The sequence below is a fragment of the Anabas testudineus genome, chromosome 4 (genome assembly GCF_900324465.2).
Source record: "Anabas testudineus chromosome 4, fAnaTes1.2, whole genome shotgun sequence".
Classification (NCBI taxonomy): domain Eukaryota; kingdom Metazoa; phylum Chordata; class Actinopteri; order Anabantiformes; family Anabantidae; genus Anabas; species Anabas testudineus.
The window spans coordinates 19,691,358-19,711,336 of record NC_046613.1 but is presented as its reverse complement, the minus strand read 5'-3'; the positions used below and the strand labels follow the sequence as shown (position 1 = coordinate 19,711,336).

The following is a 19,979-nucleotide window of genomic DNA, read 5'->3' as shown; positions in this document are numbered from 1 at the left end:
ACCCTGCACATACAGACTGTACACTTGAGATATAACATGAGCCAAGTTCAGACATGCTCTTCTTCCCATTAATCTAATGGCATCCGAACGTGTCAGCTTCATGTCTAAATGAGCAACCTGATCACATTTCCATAAAAGTCACCAACTCCTCTTACTAGGTCGGACATAACAACATTTACGTATCACTTTCAGCACGGTTTGAACTGCGTGCAGTCGCATTAATGGATAGGCAAACAAGATTTCAACAGACTGGCAAAGGACGTTGTTATATATAGTGGACCTAGTCTAGAAAGTCTTAATCTTATTACAGTATGTTAAGTTCTTTTAGGGGATTTTTAATAAAAGACATTAAAAACATGAGACCACCTACCATCTTGTAGTGAGAAAACTCTGGTCTAATACTAAAAATGATATAATATGTGCAGGTCTGAGCCCAGATCCACTGCAAACCAACTTCCCCCCCTCACTGCACCATTCTGCCACGTTCGCGTAGAGCAAGTGCTGTTTTTGGTCACGATAGTCTAGAAACTCAGTCTGTGAACTGTATTGAGAAACTCAGGATTTCGGTTTCACTTCTCACCTCGATGCCAACACCGCTGTGGTTCTCAGACACTGGCCAGGACTGATGATGATTTGCTCCCCATCACAATCACTGCACCCATTCAGACTGAGGGGATGACAGGCCTACTCAGTTTTTGGACGCACTCCTCCTCTGCCCCATACTGATCCACTTTAGCACTCTACATCAGACTAACAAGAGGCGTTCTGCTAAACTTATTTCAGTTTTGGTATCTGGTAAAAAGAAAATACATCTCTCACTGTAGGGCTCAGAGTGACACATTTCAGACCTGCCAACAAAGACGCTTTGTTTTGTTCAGTTTTTGAACCCCTGCTGTAGCCAAGAGCAAGAACAATCTATGTAGCAATATCCACAGATTGCTTAGTAGTCTCGTAAACTGCTAAACAAAGGAAATAGATTGTCCAGGGCCACATTCATTTTAGGATTCTTAAGTGTTTGCATGTATGTTTGTGTACTCTCTCTGTGTGTATAAGTTACACTGATAAACAATAAAAAACCCTAAGATAGCAAAAGAAATGCTTCACCTCTGTCCTCTAGTTTGGGGGCTCTCACAAAAAATGCATACGCTCACACTTCTACATAAAACACTGAGTCAACAAACTGCACACACAGTTACTCTTACAAGCCCTATCTCTCACACATGTTTAGTTAAGTCCTCAGTGGGGCTTAATTGCCGTCTTGTTGTGGATTCTTTTTAGCACGGTGCTGATTGATTGGGGATCAGGGCCTTAATATGGCTCATTGGGGACAGGCCCTTTGACATAGCCTGGTCCCAGGGCACAGGTCTTGTTTGAAACCTGAGATCGTACCACAGCCCCCTTCCACAAGCCTGAATGCCTGTCTGCTAAATGCTGTACTGGTCAGGGAGCTTCGCACACATACAGGCCAACAAACGTGGACCTATTCACACACACACACGGAACTGACATGATGTGTAGCCGCCTTTAACCATTAAAGCAATTTACATTATTAGACATTAGTATGGATTCAAGCCCGTCTTTACACACTTTACCACACACTGGGAGTTTCTAACACAACTCATTATGAACAGGGCTTTCACACTCTATGTGGACAGGCCCCACTTCCTGTTTCCTGTTTCCCAGAATCCCCTGTGTGTGTCTGTTGGTGATCCTGTTGGCAAGTCTGGCCAAGGTCAGGTTTACGAAAGAGTGTGTATGTGTGTGTGTGTTTCTCCCTCAGGGTTACAAGGCTTAGATGGGGTATGTGGGGTTTCCCTGAACTCTGCCCTCAACCTCTACAATGAACACACACACACACACACACACACACACACACACACACTCCTGCACAGGCAAAGAAAAAAACACACATGCATGCAGACAAGCATGCACAGAAACTGAGGAGAAAGAGAGTGAGGCTTTGAGTAGTTCTCGGTATAAATGGAGGCTTTTGTGAAGACGTATCATGCAGTCTGAGCCAGGGGATCTTTGGTAATTTGCAGAGGTTAATAGGATCAATGCAGTTTGATGTAGCCGGTGTTGTTAAAGGAAGCTTTTTTCCTCCCCATCATTTGAAGGCAGTTTATCAATCGGTTTTGTATTTAGAAGTCTTGGTGCTTTCCAAATCACATGCATATGACCGGAGGACATTTTGGGTTGCGATAAAGCAGAACGTCAGTGATTTCTTTTGGTTTGTTTGTTTCAAAGTTGAGACCACATCCAAATCATTAATGTAATAATCATTTTCTACCCTTCTATACTCTTTCCACAGTACAACACAGTACATGTAGTCTCCACCCACCAAAACACAGCTATTCATTTCTGATCTTGAACACTTTTAAATAACTTGACAAATTAACTTATTCGTAATAAAATCAAATCAGTTTATATCTGTGGTTTAGAGATCTGTACCTGTGTTATTAGCATCTGTGAAATAATGCCAGACTAGTCCCACAGTGGTGTGAAAGTGAAATTATGTGTTGGGGGAGAGGTCAAGTTTGAAGAATCTCACACTGTCAGTAGCCTCTGTCAGTGAAATAGTTCACAGTGGGAAGAAAATAAATAACTTCTCTATATTTAATGCTATTTTCACTCCTATTTTCATATTTTTGATTTTGTTCATCCTAAAATTGAACAAAAAAAAGCCCCCTTCTGTATTGTTATTTATTTTTTTGACAATTAAAGGAATTTCACCAATAGAAAAACACAAATATAAATATCTAGCCTGTTCCATGAGTCCTTTTCTATAAAAGTGTTGTGGCCACATTCCTCCAACATGTCTCCAAACATCCTCTGAAACTTAAAGCAACACGCTTGAATTCACTTATTCTCGGGTTTGGGTTTTATGTGTAGACAGATGATTAAATAATGATAGGACAAAATACAGCAGAGAAAGAGGTTTTCCGGTTAGAGAGAAAGTCAAACTTGTGCAGAAGTCATCAGTAGTCATCAGTAGTCATACAGCACTGTGGTGTAATGAGTCAATAGGAGAATTTATAAAAGAAGAAAAAGTGACCAAGACTTAGATTTTTAGGGGCTTTTTTCCAAATCAGGTATTTTCCAGTGATAAAAGATTGATCTATTGGACAAAAGGCCATGCAGCTCACACAGTGTTGCCAAAACAAAATGCATATTGTCAACAGTTGATAAGCATCTGCAACTGTGTTACTGCATTAAGGTGGATTAAGGTGAAGTCCTTTCTGTTTGTTTTATGTCTTCTACCGACACCTCTGACAGCTGTGTGTGTAAAGAGGGGTTATTTATGGCCCTCACAGTACGAAAGTGTTTTCTCTCCCCTCAGCACATGCCTGTAGTGACTTTTAATCGCTCTTGTTGAGGATTATTCCACTTTCTCCAAGAATCCATGCATGTGTTCAAACGTGTGTATTCTTGTTCCTGAAGCACTGTAAGTAGCCAGTCAGCCAAAACATGTGTCCTCCTGTCTGTTTTAAGTGCCTGCCATTGTGCGTTCAGATTGGGATCTGTGATCTAGGCAATATGCTGTTGTAAATCATGCAGGAAAGTGTGTGTGTGTAGGGACGTATGTGTGTGGTGGTGGCGGTGGGGGGGTTTACATGCTGTCTGAATCACAGAAGTAGCTTCGCTCTTGGCGATCTCTTTCCCCTGTTCTCTCTTTTTGTGCTTGCTTTGCTTTTCCTGTTATTATTATTTCCACACGGACATTTAAAGCTGGAGCCTGGAGTCAATTCAAGGAATGCTCTTAGAAAAACTAAAGGCAGAAATTAAAAACAAGAAGAACGTTTTTAATATTGCTCTTCGGGGGAAAGCATGAAGTGCTTTGTTTGTAATACTCTGGTATTAATATCCCAGATTTTCTAAGATAAAAGTAAACATGATAGCAGCTGTGCCGCCATATGACTGCAGTGATCATAATTTTAAAATGAAGAAACATGTCACCCGGTTTCAACATCAACATCAAACCTATGACACTTTTTACTTTCCCTTTCTTGCTTTTATGCTTGTATGCACCCAACAGGTCACTGATTAGTCAAACTAACCGCTCCCATATCTCACCTCTGTAGTAAACTAATCCTCTGTGACTCCTGTGCTCCATTTGTTTGTGTGTACACACGTCTGTCCAAACACCCCTGGATTGTCAGACATATTTCCCTCCTGTCCTTACTAGCAGGCTGATTGACACCAACACTCCCCAAAAAGCCTCTCTCCACCTGGACTTCGATACTCTACAGCTCTCCAAAGACCTAATGTCACCAAGTCAGGAACAATATGAGCAGCAGCTGGATTTATGAAGCCTCTTAGTAAAAATCTTCAGTGGGCAAAGACTGGACTGTCTTAAAACTCAGAGCAGTGTCATAGCATCTGATATAAAGTCATCTCACATGTGCCTGATGCACCACTTTGGACTAAATGCCCACTGAAGACCATAATCACCACTGGTGATCGGTTAAAGACAGTATTCTCATTCACTTTAATAAGACACTGTACTGCTACTCCTTCTTAGGGACCTGGTAAAAAGATCAAACCAAAAGGTCCAACTTGACTCTACTTCATGCAACATGACGTGATGTCAGCAGTAAACTGCACTGGTCAATCAAATGCTTGCAAGTGCTTATTCCAGGTAGATCATTGAGTAACATATGATTTGGATGACAAATTAATAGCCAGAGTTTTTTTAAGATTCTCTCCACATCTCTTTTGTTCTGCTTTTTGTTTCTTTCCTCTCTCGGTACACTCTCGGTTTCCGTACTTCTCTCTGACAGGAGCCTCTGTTTTTGCAGTCAGTGACGAGTAGTAACTCGAGGACGCAGGAGGGCCTTCTCTTTCTCCATTGTATCCTACTGCAACACCTCAGTTGCCCTCGCTCGCTGTTCATTCCCAGTGCGGTCACGGGCCACTGGCAGTCACAGACCCCGGTCAGCCTCAGCCTCTGGTGGCCATTTTGGCTCCCAGACAGTGAGAGATCATTACACACTGCAACCACACATGCAGTCTCAATTCTCCTATGGTAATTGAATTACTCTGTCTAAAAGTGGTTTCCAATATATGAGTGCCCAACTCATGAATCACTGCCCAAAAGTTATTATTGGCCAAAATGTCAGTATTTTACCAGCACTGCACAAATCAATAAAAATAAAAGATAAAATAGAACTAATTCTACAGCATGTCATTGTAGTGGACAAACACACTGTGCTACTCAGTGACTGAGGGAACTAAGAATTTAATGTAATTAAGAAAAGAAACTAGCATTAAGCATTAAGTTGTAATGTGATGTAAAAAAAACAAGAACATATCCTATAACATTAACAAAGTAAAAATAGTAAGAACACTTTCGTTGACGTGATGCATTAAAAACTAATTTAAAATAGTGCTGTCAAATGCTCAGTTTTTTTCTCTTGGACTTCAGAAGGTTGGTGGACTGTTGTGTACACACAAAAAGACAAAGCAGCCAGTATGTCTTAGCACAAGCTGATTGGCATCCCCAATCAGGATACAACAGCTGTGACCTCATGCTGCCAACAGCTCATCTCCTCTTCACTCGGCACCCGCAGCAGCTCCTGGAAACGAAACCCTGAAATCTAAAATGTCATCGGGATCCGCCCCTCGCCTCCTCGCCCTCAGATCCAGCGCTTCCCCATCCCTGATTTATCCCTCCGACAAAGAGTGTTGAGTTTCACATCCACTTCGCCCCAAAACTCAACGCAAACCCATCATCCCAACCCACAGCCAGCTGATGAGGAATACCTAAGTTTACATGCTCAAGGCCTAAAGATGTGTTCCATAATCAAAACACAAACCAAATTATAGACCCGACTAAGAAACCCAAAGCATGGAGAGGTCTGTTTATTCTGGAGTAAACAGAGTGAGTGCCACAGTCACAATGTCACACACTTGTTAAGGTGTGAAGGTACTTTTTGAAGGAATACTTTGAAAACTTTATGCTCTGAAGTCTTTCAACTTTGGAGGTCATAGATCACACAGATTGACTTTGAATAACTAAATGTGGAGGCTTTGCTCTTGCATAAACAAACACATCAATAGTTTTTCTAAAAAGATGATGTTTTGACATGATTTAATCAGTTGGAAAAGCAAAAAGGACTAATGAGAATTAGAACTGGCAGCTCATCCGTCATTTCAACTCTCTCCTCTGCTTTTCTTCCATCTTCTTCGCTGTGTTTTTCTCTTTGTTTGCTTTTAATCTGGCAGTCGTCAGTACTCTCCCGTGTCACAATCTTTCTGGAAAACCCAGGCAGATGAAACAGAAGAAGAGTCATCTTTGGCGCAGAGAGCCCCATGTTGAGAGGTCGGGTGGGTTGGGGGGGGGCGTTGGCGGGTCCTGTGGAGATGGTGAGAAAAGGGAGACTCGACGTTTTGATTGATTATGAGTTTTAAAAGAATCCAGTTGTTTTGTCTTTGATGCCAAATTGAACTTTCTGAGGATGATTAAGTGTGAAGTCGACTCTCAGTGAATCATCCATTTTGTGGGCTGAATATTCCACCTCCTCCACTTTGAAAACTTTCCCTTTCCTGTTACCACGCACTCTGATAGGATCTCTCTTACTTTCTTTTAAGTAATAAACTCAAGCATGCTCGAGTTTAAAGTTTCCCATAAAACTTTTTATGTTTTACTTTTTTCCTCTGGCTGGCTTACTCTCATCACTTTCTTAGTTTTGAAATACTATGCAGCTCTGCACACGAAGCATCGAAGACTCACAACCCATCAGGATATTAAAAAGCTCGCAAGAATTGATTCTGTCTCCGGCACCGCCCAGGTGTAAATAGACGGAACCATATGGATGTGAATCGGGGTGGTGCTGCAAAAAGAGCTGGGCTGCTGAGCAACTGCTTTCCTGAATAAATAATGAGGTCGGAAAAAATGTAATTCGACAGCGAATCAATGTCCTCAACACCTTGTTTAGGCTCTGTGGTGAGGATCGCTTTTCTGTTTAGATCTGGATTATAGATCAAGTCTCTGAGGGAAAGGACCTTCCTTATAATTAACTATTATAGAACGTTACACAGAGGGCCCATGGCGTTGGTGTGTAAAATAAACGTCCTGGACAGCCATCTAATGTTTACACAAATAGCAACCACACTTGGCTCTCCCTGGCTGGCACAGCTTACACACACACACACACGTACACAGAAATAAATGGATACACAGACAAAACTTCAGGATTGACTTTTTAAGACGAAGATATTTTTTAAAAATCCTACCGATGTTAAACATTTTTAATTTCTTCTGCCCTGGACAGGATACAGACACTTTAATATGCCTCTCAGACATGGTTTCCCCTCTTAGTCGACTGGGAAAGAAGTTAAAGAAATTAAAATATAGAAAGCAGGAATGGTTGATTTGTGATTTGGACTGAGCAGGTTCGGTTGAGGCAGTTTGGACTGGACTGAGTTGTAATTTGCCCACAGGGATCTGGCTGCATTGTGGTGGATTGTCTGCTCTCCCTTGTCATTTACTTGTCTGTGTGTGGCTTGATGTTAGTGTGGATGTGTGTGTCCACCATCCTCGCTGACGCACAACCAAGCGAACCTCTCGGCTGCCTGGACGCACTCCAGCCCTCAGTCTTTATCCTGTGTGTTTTCTCATGCTCGAGCTACATTTTCATATTCTGCATCATAACTTTCACAATGGTAGCAGCCCAATCAATTAACAATCCATCAAATCATTCAAGCACCGTTGGTAGATTCTCGTCTTACAGCGTTAATGCCAGACATGATTTTCACCTAAAGAGATTAAGCTCTGCGCCAAAGGAAAAATCTCTTAAGATGTTGGAGTTTGTGTCAGTTTGTGGCCTGATGAAGGGGTGCTAAGCCGTCTGCAGGCGCACCGCAACATGAACTCGCTATTAGTGATATCCACATTTTAGTAGGAAATTACATATTCTAGCATCAAATCTGCTTAAACCTGCATTAAGCTGTAAATGTAGTGTTACGATGTCTCAGCGGCATTGTCAGTATGAAGACCACAGCTGTATCACCCTGTGTGTGCGTGCGTGCACGCATGGAAAGCCCATTTAGATGTGTACAGGGAGGGGTAGGGTGAGAGCTGAACTCGGCCCTTCAGTCCTCAGACCGAGGGAATTTGATGGCAGTGTCCTCACACCACGCTTGTTAAAGTTGTATGTTTTGTGGTTTGTGCCCACACACATGTTGTGTGTTGTTGCTTTGCCCATTGCCATCTTGTTTTCATTTAACATTTACTGCATCTTCTTGTCATTCTGCAGTTTGTAAATCAATTAATTCACACATCATAAACTACCTGAGAGTAGTGTTGTGCTGCTATTTTCATAAATTAAATGGAACAGTGTATTATAGGGGAAAGTAAAACATCAGCTATTAAATCACAGGAAGTCACTGTGCTATTATTTAAAATGGAGCTCCTCCAGAGTCAAGTTCTGATGTTTAGTGAGTGTTTTTTGTTACCCATTAATCAGCCAATCAGAGCTGAAGACTGTATCTATCCCCTTTATAATTTATGTCTTAAGTATTTCCCAAATCTTTGCAGTCTGGTCTGTTTCACATGGCGCGCTTCTGTTTGCCATTACTCATGCAGCCGAGACTGAAGCATGAGGATGCACTCCAGTAATCAGTCAGTAGCTACAGTATGGTTCCTTTGTGCTTAGGCGCGCTTGTGTGTGTGTGTAGTCATACTGTTCCCTATATGCTGTGGTTGTGTCCAGTCTTACAGTCTCCATATGGCGCATGACAATGAATAGTCTGCTAGTCAGCATGTGGTTTGTGTGCGAGTGCGAGATGAGAGAGGTGAGAGATGGAGGCAAAGCAAAACAGAAGAAGGCAGCTAAATTAATGAAGTAGTATATAATAACACTACAACCTGGAGCGAACTTAAAAAAGAGGGGACATAAAATTAAGAATCACTGAGGGAAGTAAAAGTTCAGTAGTTGTGAAAAAGTGATCATCAACCACTTCTCTGTGTTCATATGCTTCAGCTTACAGCTCTTGATGACCTATCTCTGCTGTTAATCATACAGCCAAACATTCATTCTTAACAGGGTGCTGTAACACTATGCTGTGAACTGGCATCCACACCAAGAACCAGCCATTCACTCCACATTAGTCCAACTAGTGGGTTCTGTGAGATGCACAGAGGCAACCTGACACCTAGTGGTGTTTCTGTCTACTGCAGCGTGTTTGGGGATCTTCCTCACCTCTCTCCCTTTTGCCGCTGCTGGTATAACTGTTGCAGAAATGTGCTAAAATTGTTCAGACGATGTCAAACTAACGTTAAATCATCCACCTCTCTCTCTCCTCTCTGTGTTTCAGGGTGGATTTTGATGAAGAGGGATTCTGCCAGCCGTACAGAGGCATAGCCTGCGCCCGCTTCATCGGGAACCGCAGCATCTACGTCGAGTCCCTGCAGATGCAGGGTGAGATCGAGACCCAGATCACAGGTGAGAAACAGGCATCGTATTCAGGCGGGTTTGATCCCCTCGATTTTGTTTACACTGAAGAATCAGTACATGGCTTTTATTGTTAATATATATGCTTAATATACTTTTTAATTTTTAAAGGTTTGTCCATTTGCATGCTCTCTCACATCTCATGTAGTGAGTATGGTTTATTTTAGACTTTTACCTCTATTTATACATTAAAGCAGCTCCATTGAATTTTGCCACATCACACAGGCTTTGAAGAGCCCGCGTTTATCCAGTGAGTTCACTAGTTCAACCATCATTTAGCCATTTGGTCTTGACTTGCCAAACCCTGCTCACATATGTCTCGCGAACCAGGACTGTTTAGAAGGTAAATCTGAATAAATATTCATAGGAAGAAAACAGGACATCACTTCTGGAGTCCAAAGGAAGTTCAGCAAGGTCACCACGGTCATCACTCAGTATGGAACACACATGGCCCACATACTCTTCTTCGTACTGTTCTACATGTCTGTGTCGCTTTCGTGTTTTTGTTTTGTGTGTTTGCGTGCATACGTCCACAGAGGTCAGTTGAATGTGTGTGTTACTGATTACATCCGTGCAGCTGTCGGCTTTTTGTCTGAGCAGCTCGGGGACAAAGGGGCCGTGAACTCTACCTCTAATCTGAAACATCAAGGACGAGTGATAATGAAGATTTATGATGCCACAGAGTCGTCATGACTCTAGAGTAGGACTGTAAATCATATACACATCGTAGCCATCATCCGCATTCAGTAGCCATCCACCTCTCCTAAATTTGATGTCACCTTTACTGATATTTATCGTGATTTTATTTAAGCAACATGTGCTATAGGAGTGTTTGGAAAACTGCCAGCTTTACTTATCCACTTTCTAATCGCTTGTCTTCTCCTCCACCCTCCAAAGAGCTGCTTTACTGATACTGACAACCGCAAAAAAGCAGATGTTTTCAATAACGGTACAGTGTGACTATGAATCATGCGTTTAGAGCTGCAGCTTTCACTGTGTCAGTGTCCCTCTGTGATTCCGAAAGTGCTCAGAAGTGAATAGCAACGTGAGTGCAGGATAGAATTATTAAAATACCTGTTAATTAATTAATCTTCATCTACTACAGATTTTTTTTAGTATATTATATTTCCTGTTCTAATGCCACCTTTCCCTCCCTTATTCCCAGCTGCCTTCACCATGATCGGCACATCCAACCATTTGTCGGATCGTTGCTCCCAGTTTGCCATCCCTTCTCTCTGCCACTTCGCCTTCCCCACATGCGACCGCAGCTCTGGAACTGACAAACCTCGGGATCTCTGCAAAGATGAGTGTGAGATCCTAGAGAACGACTTGTGTAAGACGGAGTACATCATTGCTCGCTCAAACCCTTTAATCCTGAAGAGACTCAAGCTGCCGAACTGCGATGACCTGGCTTCCTCTGACAGCCCAGAGGCTGCAAACTGTCTGAGGATAGGCATCCCAATGACCGAGCCAATTAACAAGAGTAAGAGTTGCTGAAAATGTTGCATAAGTCTCCATATTGGTGATATCAATTCAGCTCCATTATGTATATAATGGAACATATTTACAGCTGCTTAGATGTTCTTGTCAACTTTAATAATATAAGCTCAATAAAAATGCCTCAACTTCTCCCCACCAGATCACAAGTGTTACAACAATAGTGGCGTAGACTATCGCGGGACAGTCAGTGTGACCAAGTCGAAGCGGCAGTGTCAGCCGTGGAACTCTCAGTATCCTCACAGCCACTCGTACCTGGCCGTCCACTACCCAGAACTGAACGGCGGACACTCGTACTGCCGCAACCCAGGGAACAAACATGAAGCCCCCTGGTGCTTCACACTGGACGATGCGGTCCCCATGGAGCTCTGTGACATACCTGTCTGTGGTGAGAGACTAGAATAGATTAAAGTCTGATAAACTGAGTTATGTGTCATCAGAATTTCTTTAGTAGCACAGTTATTACTATCATTGAAGACTGTTTTATTAAAATAGAGCACTGTTGCAAAAAATCATCATATCTCTGTATCATATTGAGCCGTCATGTAATAATGTCTATATGTGTATTTATTCCTCTTGCTTCACATAGATCATAACGACAATTCCGGCGGGAGCAACATGGAGATTTTGTATATCCTGGTTCCCAGCGTGGCGATCCCCTTAGCCATCGCCTTGCTCTTCTTCTTCATTTGTGTGTGCCGCAACAACCAGAAGTCCTCCAGGCCTCCTGCGCCTCGGCAGCCCAAACCGGTCCGAGGACAAAATGTTGAGATGTCCATGCTCACAACTGCGTACAAGCCAAAGGTAAGGAGCATTACATTCCACTTTGTAGTAAATGATAGGGTTCCTTGCACTTGAACAGTATTTCCTGTGTTGGTCTTTTGAAAAACCATAAGTGGAGGCCGAAGAAGGAGCCAAAACACTGGCACAGCCATCTGTGTATGTCACCTGGGACACGTCACAGCATGCTGGGTTGACTGGGTTTGTGTGTGTGTGTGTGCGTGTGTGTGTCAGATCCAGGAATGTTCAGCTGCAGTTCTTTTTCCTCTCTGTTTATTTCTCTCCCACTGTCTCTTTTTCCACATCGCTCCCTCACACTCATCGTCTCCCTCCTGCTCTCACTTAATCCATCTCTCTTTGTTGCTCTTCCTCTGTCTTTCCCTCCATCTCTTTACCCCCAGACCTCCTTTCCTTCGCTCTTCCAACGAACCTCTTTGTAATGTAGATGATGAAGTCCCTGCTCTGCCAGCCAACACATAGCTCACATTAGGATCTGTATCATATTTCTTTCAAGGTTGCACACTCGGTCGTATCATGTCTGTTTATCTTTTTCCACATAATTTTGGTGGTGGTGGCTGGGGAGTTACCTAGACAGTGTGTCTGCCTGTGCAATCCAGAGCTGATGCACAAGGTAAAGTGTATAGTGTTACCATCAACAGTTGTAGAGAGAAATGCAAAATGTCTCAGAAGTGTCAGAAACCATTGATGATGCCAGATGAGGTTTCTATCTGCAAAGAGTCAGGTTTACCGGAGATCAAAGAAGGTTTACCGTGATTATGATAACCGTGCAGATATGGAATTATACAGCTGATTTTCAATGGTCTTTATGGAAAATAGAATCTTGAAATTTGCTCCACACATATCAGACCACATAATCATCCCCTGTAAGAAGAAAACCTTTAGCCAAGAGCCGTTCTCACGCCTTTTTCCACTACATGTACTCAATAGCAAAACTACTAAAACAGTATGAAACACATAAAATAAAGGATTTGATTTCTACCCTTTTAAACGTTTTGAGTAATGAGCATGTAGTCCTTATGTTATATAATAATATCAGTTATAATTATTATCATATTACTGCCAGGTCACTTCTCATGCCTTACTTCCATGTACTCATCTGCAGCCTTTTGTTAGGTGTTACGCTGCTACCCATTGCTTCGGGGTCACCCAGGGGTCATTCCCTATGACAACCCATTTAGAGATGCATAAACATTCACACACACACACAAACCTGTGGTGGCGTGAGGAGGATCTGCGGGTTTGGGTGTGGGGAAGAATGAAGGGGTGAAACAAAATCATAACTGAAAACATCTGTGTGTCTCATAACATCAGCGGGCCTCCTCACTTCTCTCGTACACATAATCTTACACACACTCAGAAACACACACCTCACCCCCCTCTGAGCTCACACTATGTGTGTGCATGTGCATGAGCGTGTGTGTGTGTGTGTGTGTGTGTGTGTGTGTGTGTGTGTGATTGAGAGAGGGAGAGAAAGTGAGAGACCGTGGTATTTCATTATTCATCCCTGAGTTCCTGGAATCTGAAAATCTTTGCCAACTTCTCCTCACCTTTTATCTTCTCCCAAGTACAGCACAACACACACACACACACACACACACACACACACACACACACACACACACACACACACACACACACACACACTCCTCATTGCCTCTCTTTCTGAGATCACCTGGACAGCTCCTAGATATGAGAGTTTAGCTGGAGTAACTAAGGACAAACAACCAAGACAAAGAACTCCCACACACTCCTAAACAAACAGTTACAGTAAAAGTGTTGTTTGTTTGTTGTGCAATTGTTTAAACAAAGAACAATTGATGTTTTAAACATGTACTCTACCACTGGGTTTGTTGGAAATGGCTCAAAAAGGTGAAATAATGCATTTAAAAAACAGTGTTTAGTCCAACTTAAACACATATCGCATGTTATTGTTAAGAAACCAAAATTAAACAATGAGTCCATCTCTCAGGACCTTCCAGCTTTCCTTTACAAAGGTCATTCGTCCGTAGTGCAGACTTGTAGATCTGCAGAAACGAGTCTTCAGTATGTTATTTGATTTGACGCAGAGAGGTCGTCACGTTGCCCATGTTCACCATAATAAAATAAGTTTGTGTTGCTTACTAATGTGTTTTTGGACAACGGTGGCACAGGTAATCTATTTCTAAGTCTTTTTCTCTTGGATTTGTTTACTCTAAGACAAATATACCCAGATATAACTCCACAATTCAGCTCAGTTCTGTTGGATTTAGCAGTACAAATAAACAAAGCCCATGTCAGCCCTCACAAAGTAAAAGAAAGCCTTTCTTTTTTTTATTTTGGCTATTTCTGCAGCTAATTCTAGATTCAGATTTACTGGCAAGATAATTAATTGCTCAGTCGCGCTAAATGCTGGTAACCTGTCAGATAATGACACTTTAAGCTGTGAACATGTTGCCAGCTTTCACAATTTTCCCACTTTACTTTCCAAGGGCTTAAAAGGAGTCATCAGGGGTTGATGTAATGGATTGAGCCTGATTGTGACAATTATTAACTCTCCAGGCACATTTTTGAAGTCAAACACTTATTGGGTGTTATATTAGGCAGTGTGCCCGCATCAACATAGAAATCCTAACATAAAATGAATGTCAACATCTAACTTCTCCATACAAGGATAATGGTGAGGAAGGAGTGCTGACCTATCAAAGAAAATAATGACCTAATTTCTCTGTCACATCCTTATACCCACTGATCTTATTCTTCTGCTCTCTGCAGTGTAAGGCCAAAGAGCTTCCCCTGTCGGCCGTGCGTTTCATGGAGGAGCTTGGAGAGTGTACGTTAGGCAAGATCTACAAGGGCCACCTGTATCTGCCTGGGATGGATCAGGCCCAACTTGTAGCCATAAAGACCCTGAAGGACATCTCCAGTGCCCAGCAGTGGGGCGACTTCCAGCAGGTATAGAATAGATCACTGTCGCTAAACTCTCTCTTTCCAAATTTGCATTATAATTAAAGGTAATAAGAGTTTGTAAATAATCTGTTATTAGGGAGGATGCAGGTGCAAAGGCCATGCATCCAACTTGCTAAGGTTAAATGTGATGGTAAAATGCTGCTGCAGTTTTAAACTACAAAGGAACTACTTTTGTCATAGGAGAGATCTTTCTTACCACAAGTACTGAAGCATGACTTGTTATGTTTCCACAGGAGGTGTACTGTATATAATGGGTGATGAAGGACTGTATATACTGTAGCTAGGAACCACTGCACAGTAAATAAATTCAAATAAGATAGCTTGTGATAAAATAAACTAACTACAGACAGTTTGTCCAGATAAATTTAGATGTTACAGAGGATTGAAACAAATGACCTCTGTAAAGCCTGATCCTCATTTTCCATTTACAAAGAATGAGCCCCATACTGTCTGTCTACACTCAATATATTTGAAAGGTGACTGTAATGAAGACAAGTTCAGCCAAAATATTTCTTTAAGTCTTGATTCTCCGTCATCTTAAACTTCCTCTGTTTAGGTTTGTTTATGTTTCACTTTGTTCCTAACACAGGAGGCTGCAGTGCTGACAGAGCTGCAACACCCAAATGTGGTGTGCCTGGTCGGGGTGGTGACCCAGGAGCAACCCGCCTGTATGTTATTTGAGTTTCTTCCTCAAGGGGACCTCCATGAGTTCCTCATAATGCGCTCGCCGCACTCGGATGTAGGCTGCAGCAGCGATGAGGACGGCACAGTGAAATCCAGCCTGGATCATGGAGACTTCCTTCATATGGCCATACAGGTATGTAACCTTCTTTTCTCTCTGTGTACCAAACATATTTCACTGCTTCTTGTCCCTGATTTTCTCTCTGACTGCTCAAACCTAGGTTGCGGCTGGGATGGAGTACTTAGCCAGTCACTTTTACATCCACAAAGATCTCGCAGCTCGAAACATTTTAGTAGGTGAACAGCTCCACGTCAAGATCTCTGACCTGGGTCTCTCCAGAGAGATCTACTCCTCAGACTACTACTGCTTACAGCCCAAAACTCTGCTGCCCATCCGTTGGATGCCACCTGAGGCCATCGCCTATGGCAAGTTCACCACAGACTCAGACATCTGGTCGTTTGGAGTCGTGCTGTGGGAGATCTTCAGCTACGGCCTGCAGCCCTATTACGGCTTCTCCAACCAGGAAGTGATGGAGATGGTGAGAAAGAGGCAGCTGCTGCCCTGCCCAGAGGATTGTCCACCAAGGTATGTTAATGTTTTTGTTGTTACTACAAATGCAAACATCATGAATAATATTTTGTGTAGATATTAGTCAGTGCAGTATTCGATAATTTATTCTTTTAAAATATATAATTTATTATTTTTACTTTAATTTGTGGATTAAAATCTTTTACCCTCAGATTCTACGGTTTGATGACAGAGTGCTGGCAGGAGGGTCCAGCACGCCGACCACGCTTTAAGGATATCCATGCCCGTCTGAGAGCCTGGGAGGGGCTGTCTTCCCATGCTAGCTCCAGCACACCCTCCGGTGGTGGGGGAAATGCCACCACCCAGACTACCTCACTCAGTGCCAGCCCCGTCAGCAACCTCAGCAACCCCCGTTACGCTGCTGCTGCTGCCGCTGCCGCCGCTGCAGGATACCTCTACCCAGCCCAGGCTATTCCCTCTCCAGGCCAGATGGCTCCCATCCCAGCCTGGACACCCATGGCTGTGCCTCAAACCCACCAACGCTTTATCCCCATCAATGGATTCCCCATCCCACCAGGTTATGCAGCTTTTCCCGCCCACTTCCCTCCCCCCGCCCCTCCAACTAGGGTCATCCAGCATCACCTCCCCCCTCCTAAAAGCCGCTCACCGAGTAGCGCCAGTGGCTCCACCAGCACGGGTCATGTCAGCGGCGTGCCTTCCACCACTGGTTCGAACCATGATGCCAACACACCGCTGCTCTCTCACTGCATCATGCCCGAGAGCGGCGGAGGGCAGGTTCAGCTGTATGGACATGTTTCTCAGAAGGGGGTGGGACAGCTGGACCACATGTCACAAACATCAGCACTGCTCGCTGCTGATTCTGATGTACTGATGTACAACGACTCGGTCATCACCGCAGACCTGTAGATAGATAGATAGACGGATACTCTCACACTCTTTCTGCTTGGGACCCACTTGTGAGAGTGTTTGGTCTCTTAACGGCGGACCTGGTCTAATAGTTTTACTCATGCAGAGACCCAACAGTATCAGGCCTGTAAGCACATCTGGTTGGCCAAGAAACACTGCAGCAGGGACACACGTATATAAACAGCCGATTGACTTTTTAATGCCTTATTGTTTAAAGCAAGTGTACTTACTATCATGGTTTGTTACTATTTTAACCTCTGTGTAAATACGGTACATAAGTCCTGAATGAATGAAAAACAAAGATATATATTCAAAAGAACATTTTATTATAAAAAAAAAAAACACTTTAATGTGACAAAGTAGCAAGTTAATCGTGTGTCCTCTAACAAGCGGCAGCATTTTATAAGCAACTCGGTGTTGACGGACTTCATCCAGGATGTGAAGGAAACACTGGCATTCGTATAAAGTCCTTCAGGTGCCTTATAGCCGCGGCGTGACCTGCTTGTTGTTGGATGTTAAAACAAACAAATGTGCCGGACGTTTGCTTGTACAGTGGACAAACTGCATTTAGCATGTAGCCAAGTGATCAAGAATGGGAACAGTAGAATGAACCACCACCACCCACCTGCTCAAATGCCGCAGTATACAAGGAATTCAGATGCCATACCCTGCCCTTTGGACTTTTAAGCTGAACTTTAGCATTTTAGGTTCCTCACATTGCCTCCACACAGCTAACAGTTACATGACAGCTCTCGTGCATCATCATTTTCGATTGGAAAGGACACCTGAATGTTTTGGTGCAATGTGACTATTTTCCCAACATGCACGCAGGGACTTTGTGCCTTTTTAATTTTTTCTCCAGTTCACTATCTTCCCTATATGAGCATGTACACCAATAAAGTCACTAATCCTTCTGTATGATCCATTTATCATTAACTTTAAAGCTGGCTGCAGAGGACCCACCACAGATTTACAAAAGAAAACACACAGCGCTCTCGTCCTCCACAGCCAAACTCAGGACAAACACTTCATTCACCACATGAGGGCAGGGGTCAGTTTTACTGTCAGCAATGTGCGCCGAAATTTCAACCGTCACGAAAAAACATTTTTATTGTAGATTATATTTGAAATTTAAAAAAAATTTCAGTGTTTGAAATTTTGAAGGAACCTTTATTTAATACACTTGTCATCATGTCTTTGTCTTTTTACCTTCTTGTTTTATGACATTTGTATTGTACAAAATAAAAAAAGAACAGACCATTCAAGACATGGAGGGAGAAACATAACAGTCATAGTAGATAGTGCCATCATTAACCAAACAGATGTTTCTCCTAAGAAAGCTGAAGATTGTATTATATGCAGTGAGGTTTAGGTATGTTGCTTTTATTTGGTTCTTTATCAGTAAATGTTTGTTTTTGTTTTGTTTTGTTTTTATTTTTGGCACCATTTGTACTAATTTGAAGGTGGCCCAAAAAGAGCATGGTTTAAAAACAGGATAAAATGCATTGACCTTCAGTCGTTCGGCTTTTATCAGTTCATGATGATGGTTGATTTAAAGCACGGCTACAGAATCGTTTGAGATATTATTTGTAATTATTGTTGTTAAATTCCCTTCAGTACCTGTGTAGTAGACAATCGTTGGCATTTCGTCAGAATATCATGCTGTCAATCAGCACACATCTAGCATGATAAAAAGTTACCCCAGTTTTCACTGTTGATGTGCAAAGCACAAGGTGCAGCAGACAGTAACAAACGGTGAACAGTAACAATTAAAGTTGACACTTGTGGAATGTAAATGACTAAAACTGATTACTTTTCCTTTTACCCGAACTTACACCACAGTTCGCTGAAGTCACTCTTGTTGTCTTGATGTTTTGAAACTGCCCAGTCAGCATTAGTGCAACTTGACAAACTATTTAAAGTACTGTAGCTGTGGATTCAAAATCAGATTTACATTACCGTGAAGTAATTTAATAAACCAGATACGATCAGATTGTGTGTCTTGAGCAATATGAAGGGAGAAACTTTTGGAATGTTGGAACTGATTTGTTCCTCAAGATGATTTTCATCATTTTAAGTTAATTTTCCCATAAGGTTTTTTAATTTTTTTGCTGACTTTTGTCTCTGTACTTTATTTTTTCCTTTCCCTCTGAAGCAGATCGAGCTACCTAGTCATCTGAATTTGTACATGTGATCTCCAGCGTGTAAAGAATTTGTGTACTAATACTTGCAAAAACCACTTGTACACATGACTGTGAATCTTAATCAAGTCTAGGTATTTTTGTATTTGGCAAATAGAACATTATTGTGCATTTTAGTTTTATTCTAATCCATTTTTTTTTAAGAACATACAAGTAAATTTATATTTCATTAACAGTGTACCCGTTACAGAAGGTTTTACGTGCTTAACCTTTTGACCAAGGCCTTGTCTTTTTATTTTGTCTGAATATTTTTGCACAGATGTTTTGTATTTCAAAATCATTTATTAAATGATGTTGTTTGGTTAAACTTGCAACAGTCATTTTTTTAGCCATACGCAAAGTGTAATTACAGTATTGATCCACTGGGCTCCACCAAATCATAAGTGCAGTGTTTTTCCTTTTTCCCCCTTAAAACCAGCAGTGACCATTATTGGCCAGGTGGTGGTGCTGTCAAACTGTGTGATCAGTGCAGATATGCGTTTTAAACAGCTGGAAATAATATTACTCCAGCAAGAACTGTGCCAAATATAGGAAAATCACTCTAGTGTAGTGTTCCTCTGTGTTTGACTGTGTGTATCAGCGTTAGCTTGTGTATTTCTTGTTCAAATACACATCTTGCACTTTTAATGAGCCAAAACAGCTTAAAATGAACCAAAATGGCTGCGAGATTGTAGATGCATGCCAGAAAAAGGTGTAATGTAATAAATATATAGATACGTGTACGAGGCAATTAGATGTGCACATGGCCCCTCTGTGTGTGTGTGTGTGTGTGTGTGTGTGTGTGAGAAGCCTAACTATTCTGCATACCCAAACACGTAAATGTAGTATAAAGTAATGTGCAGTCTAGAGTTTAGCATGATTCATTGCACAAGAGCATTTGACATAAATACATTTAATTTAATTAAATTAGGATAGTGGTTGATCACTTAAAGGTTTGGTGAT

The 19,979-nt window shown here is 42.1% G+C and overlaps 1 protein-coding gene across 2 annotated transcripts in view; it reads left to right on the top strand.

Annotated features, from left to right (window-relative positions):
• ror1 (receptor tyrosine kinase-like orphan receptor 1) overlaps nt 1-19,293 on the top strand; it is a 99,737-nt gene extending 80,444 nt beyond the window's left edge. For both annotated transcript variants that reach the window (XM_026346245.1, XM_026346244.1), the window contains 8 exons: nt 9,319-9,446; nt 10,621-10,938; nt 11,095-11,340; nt 11,542-11,756; nt 14,505-14,684; nt 15,289-15,516; nt 15,602-15,966; nt 16,122-19,293. In XM_026346245.1, the coding sequence (XP_026202030.1) occupies nt 9,319-9,446; nt 10,621-10,938; nt 11,095-11,340; nt 11,542-11,756; nt 14,505-14,684; nt 15,289-15,516; nt 15,602-15,966; nt 16,122-16,836 (2,395 nt within the window). In that variant the 3' untranslated portion in view covers nt 16,837-19,293. The remainder of the gene's footprint in view (nt 1-9,318; nt 9,447-10,620; nt 10,939-11,094; nt 11,341-11,541; nt 11,757-14,504; nt 14,685-15,288; nt 15,517-15,601; nt 15,967-16,121) is intronic.
• Nucleotides 19,294-19,979: the final 686 nt, after the last annotated feature.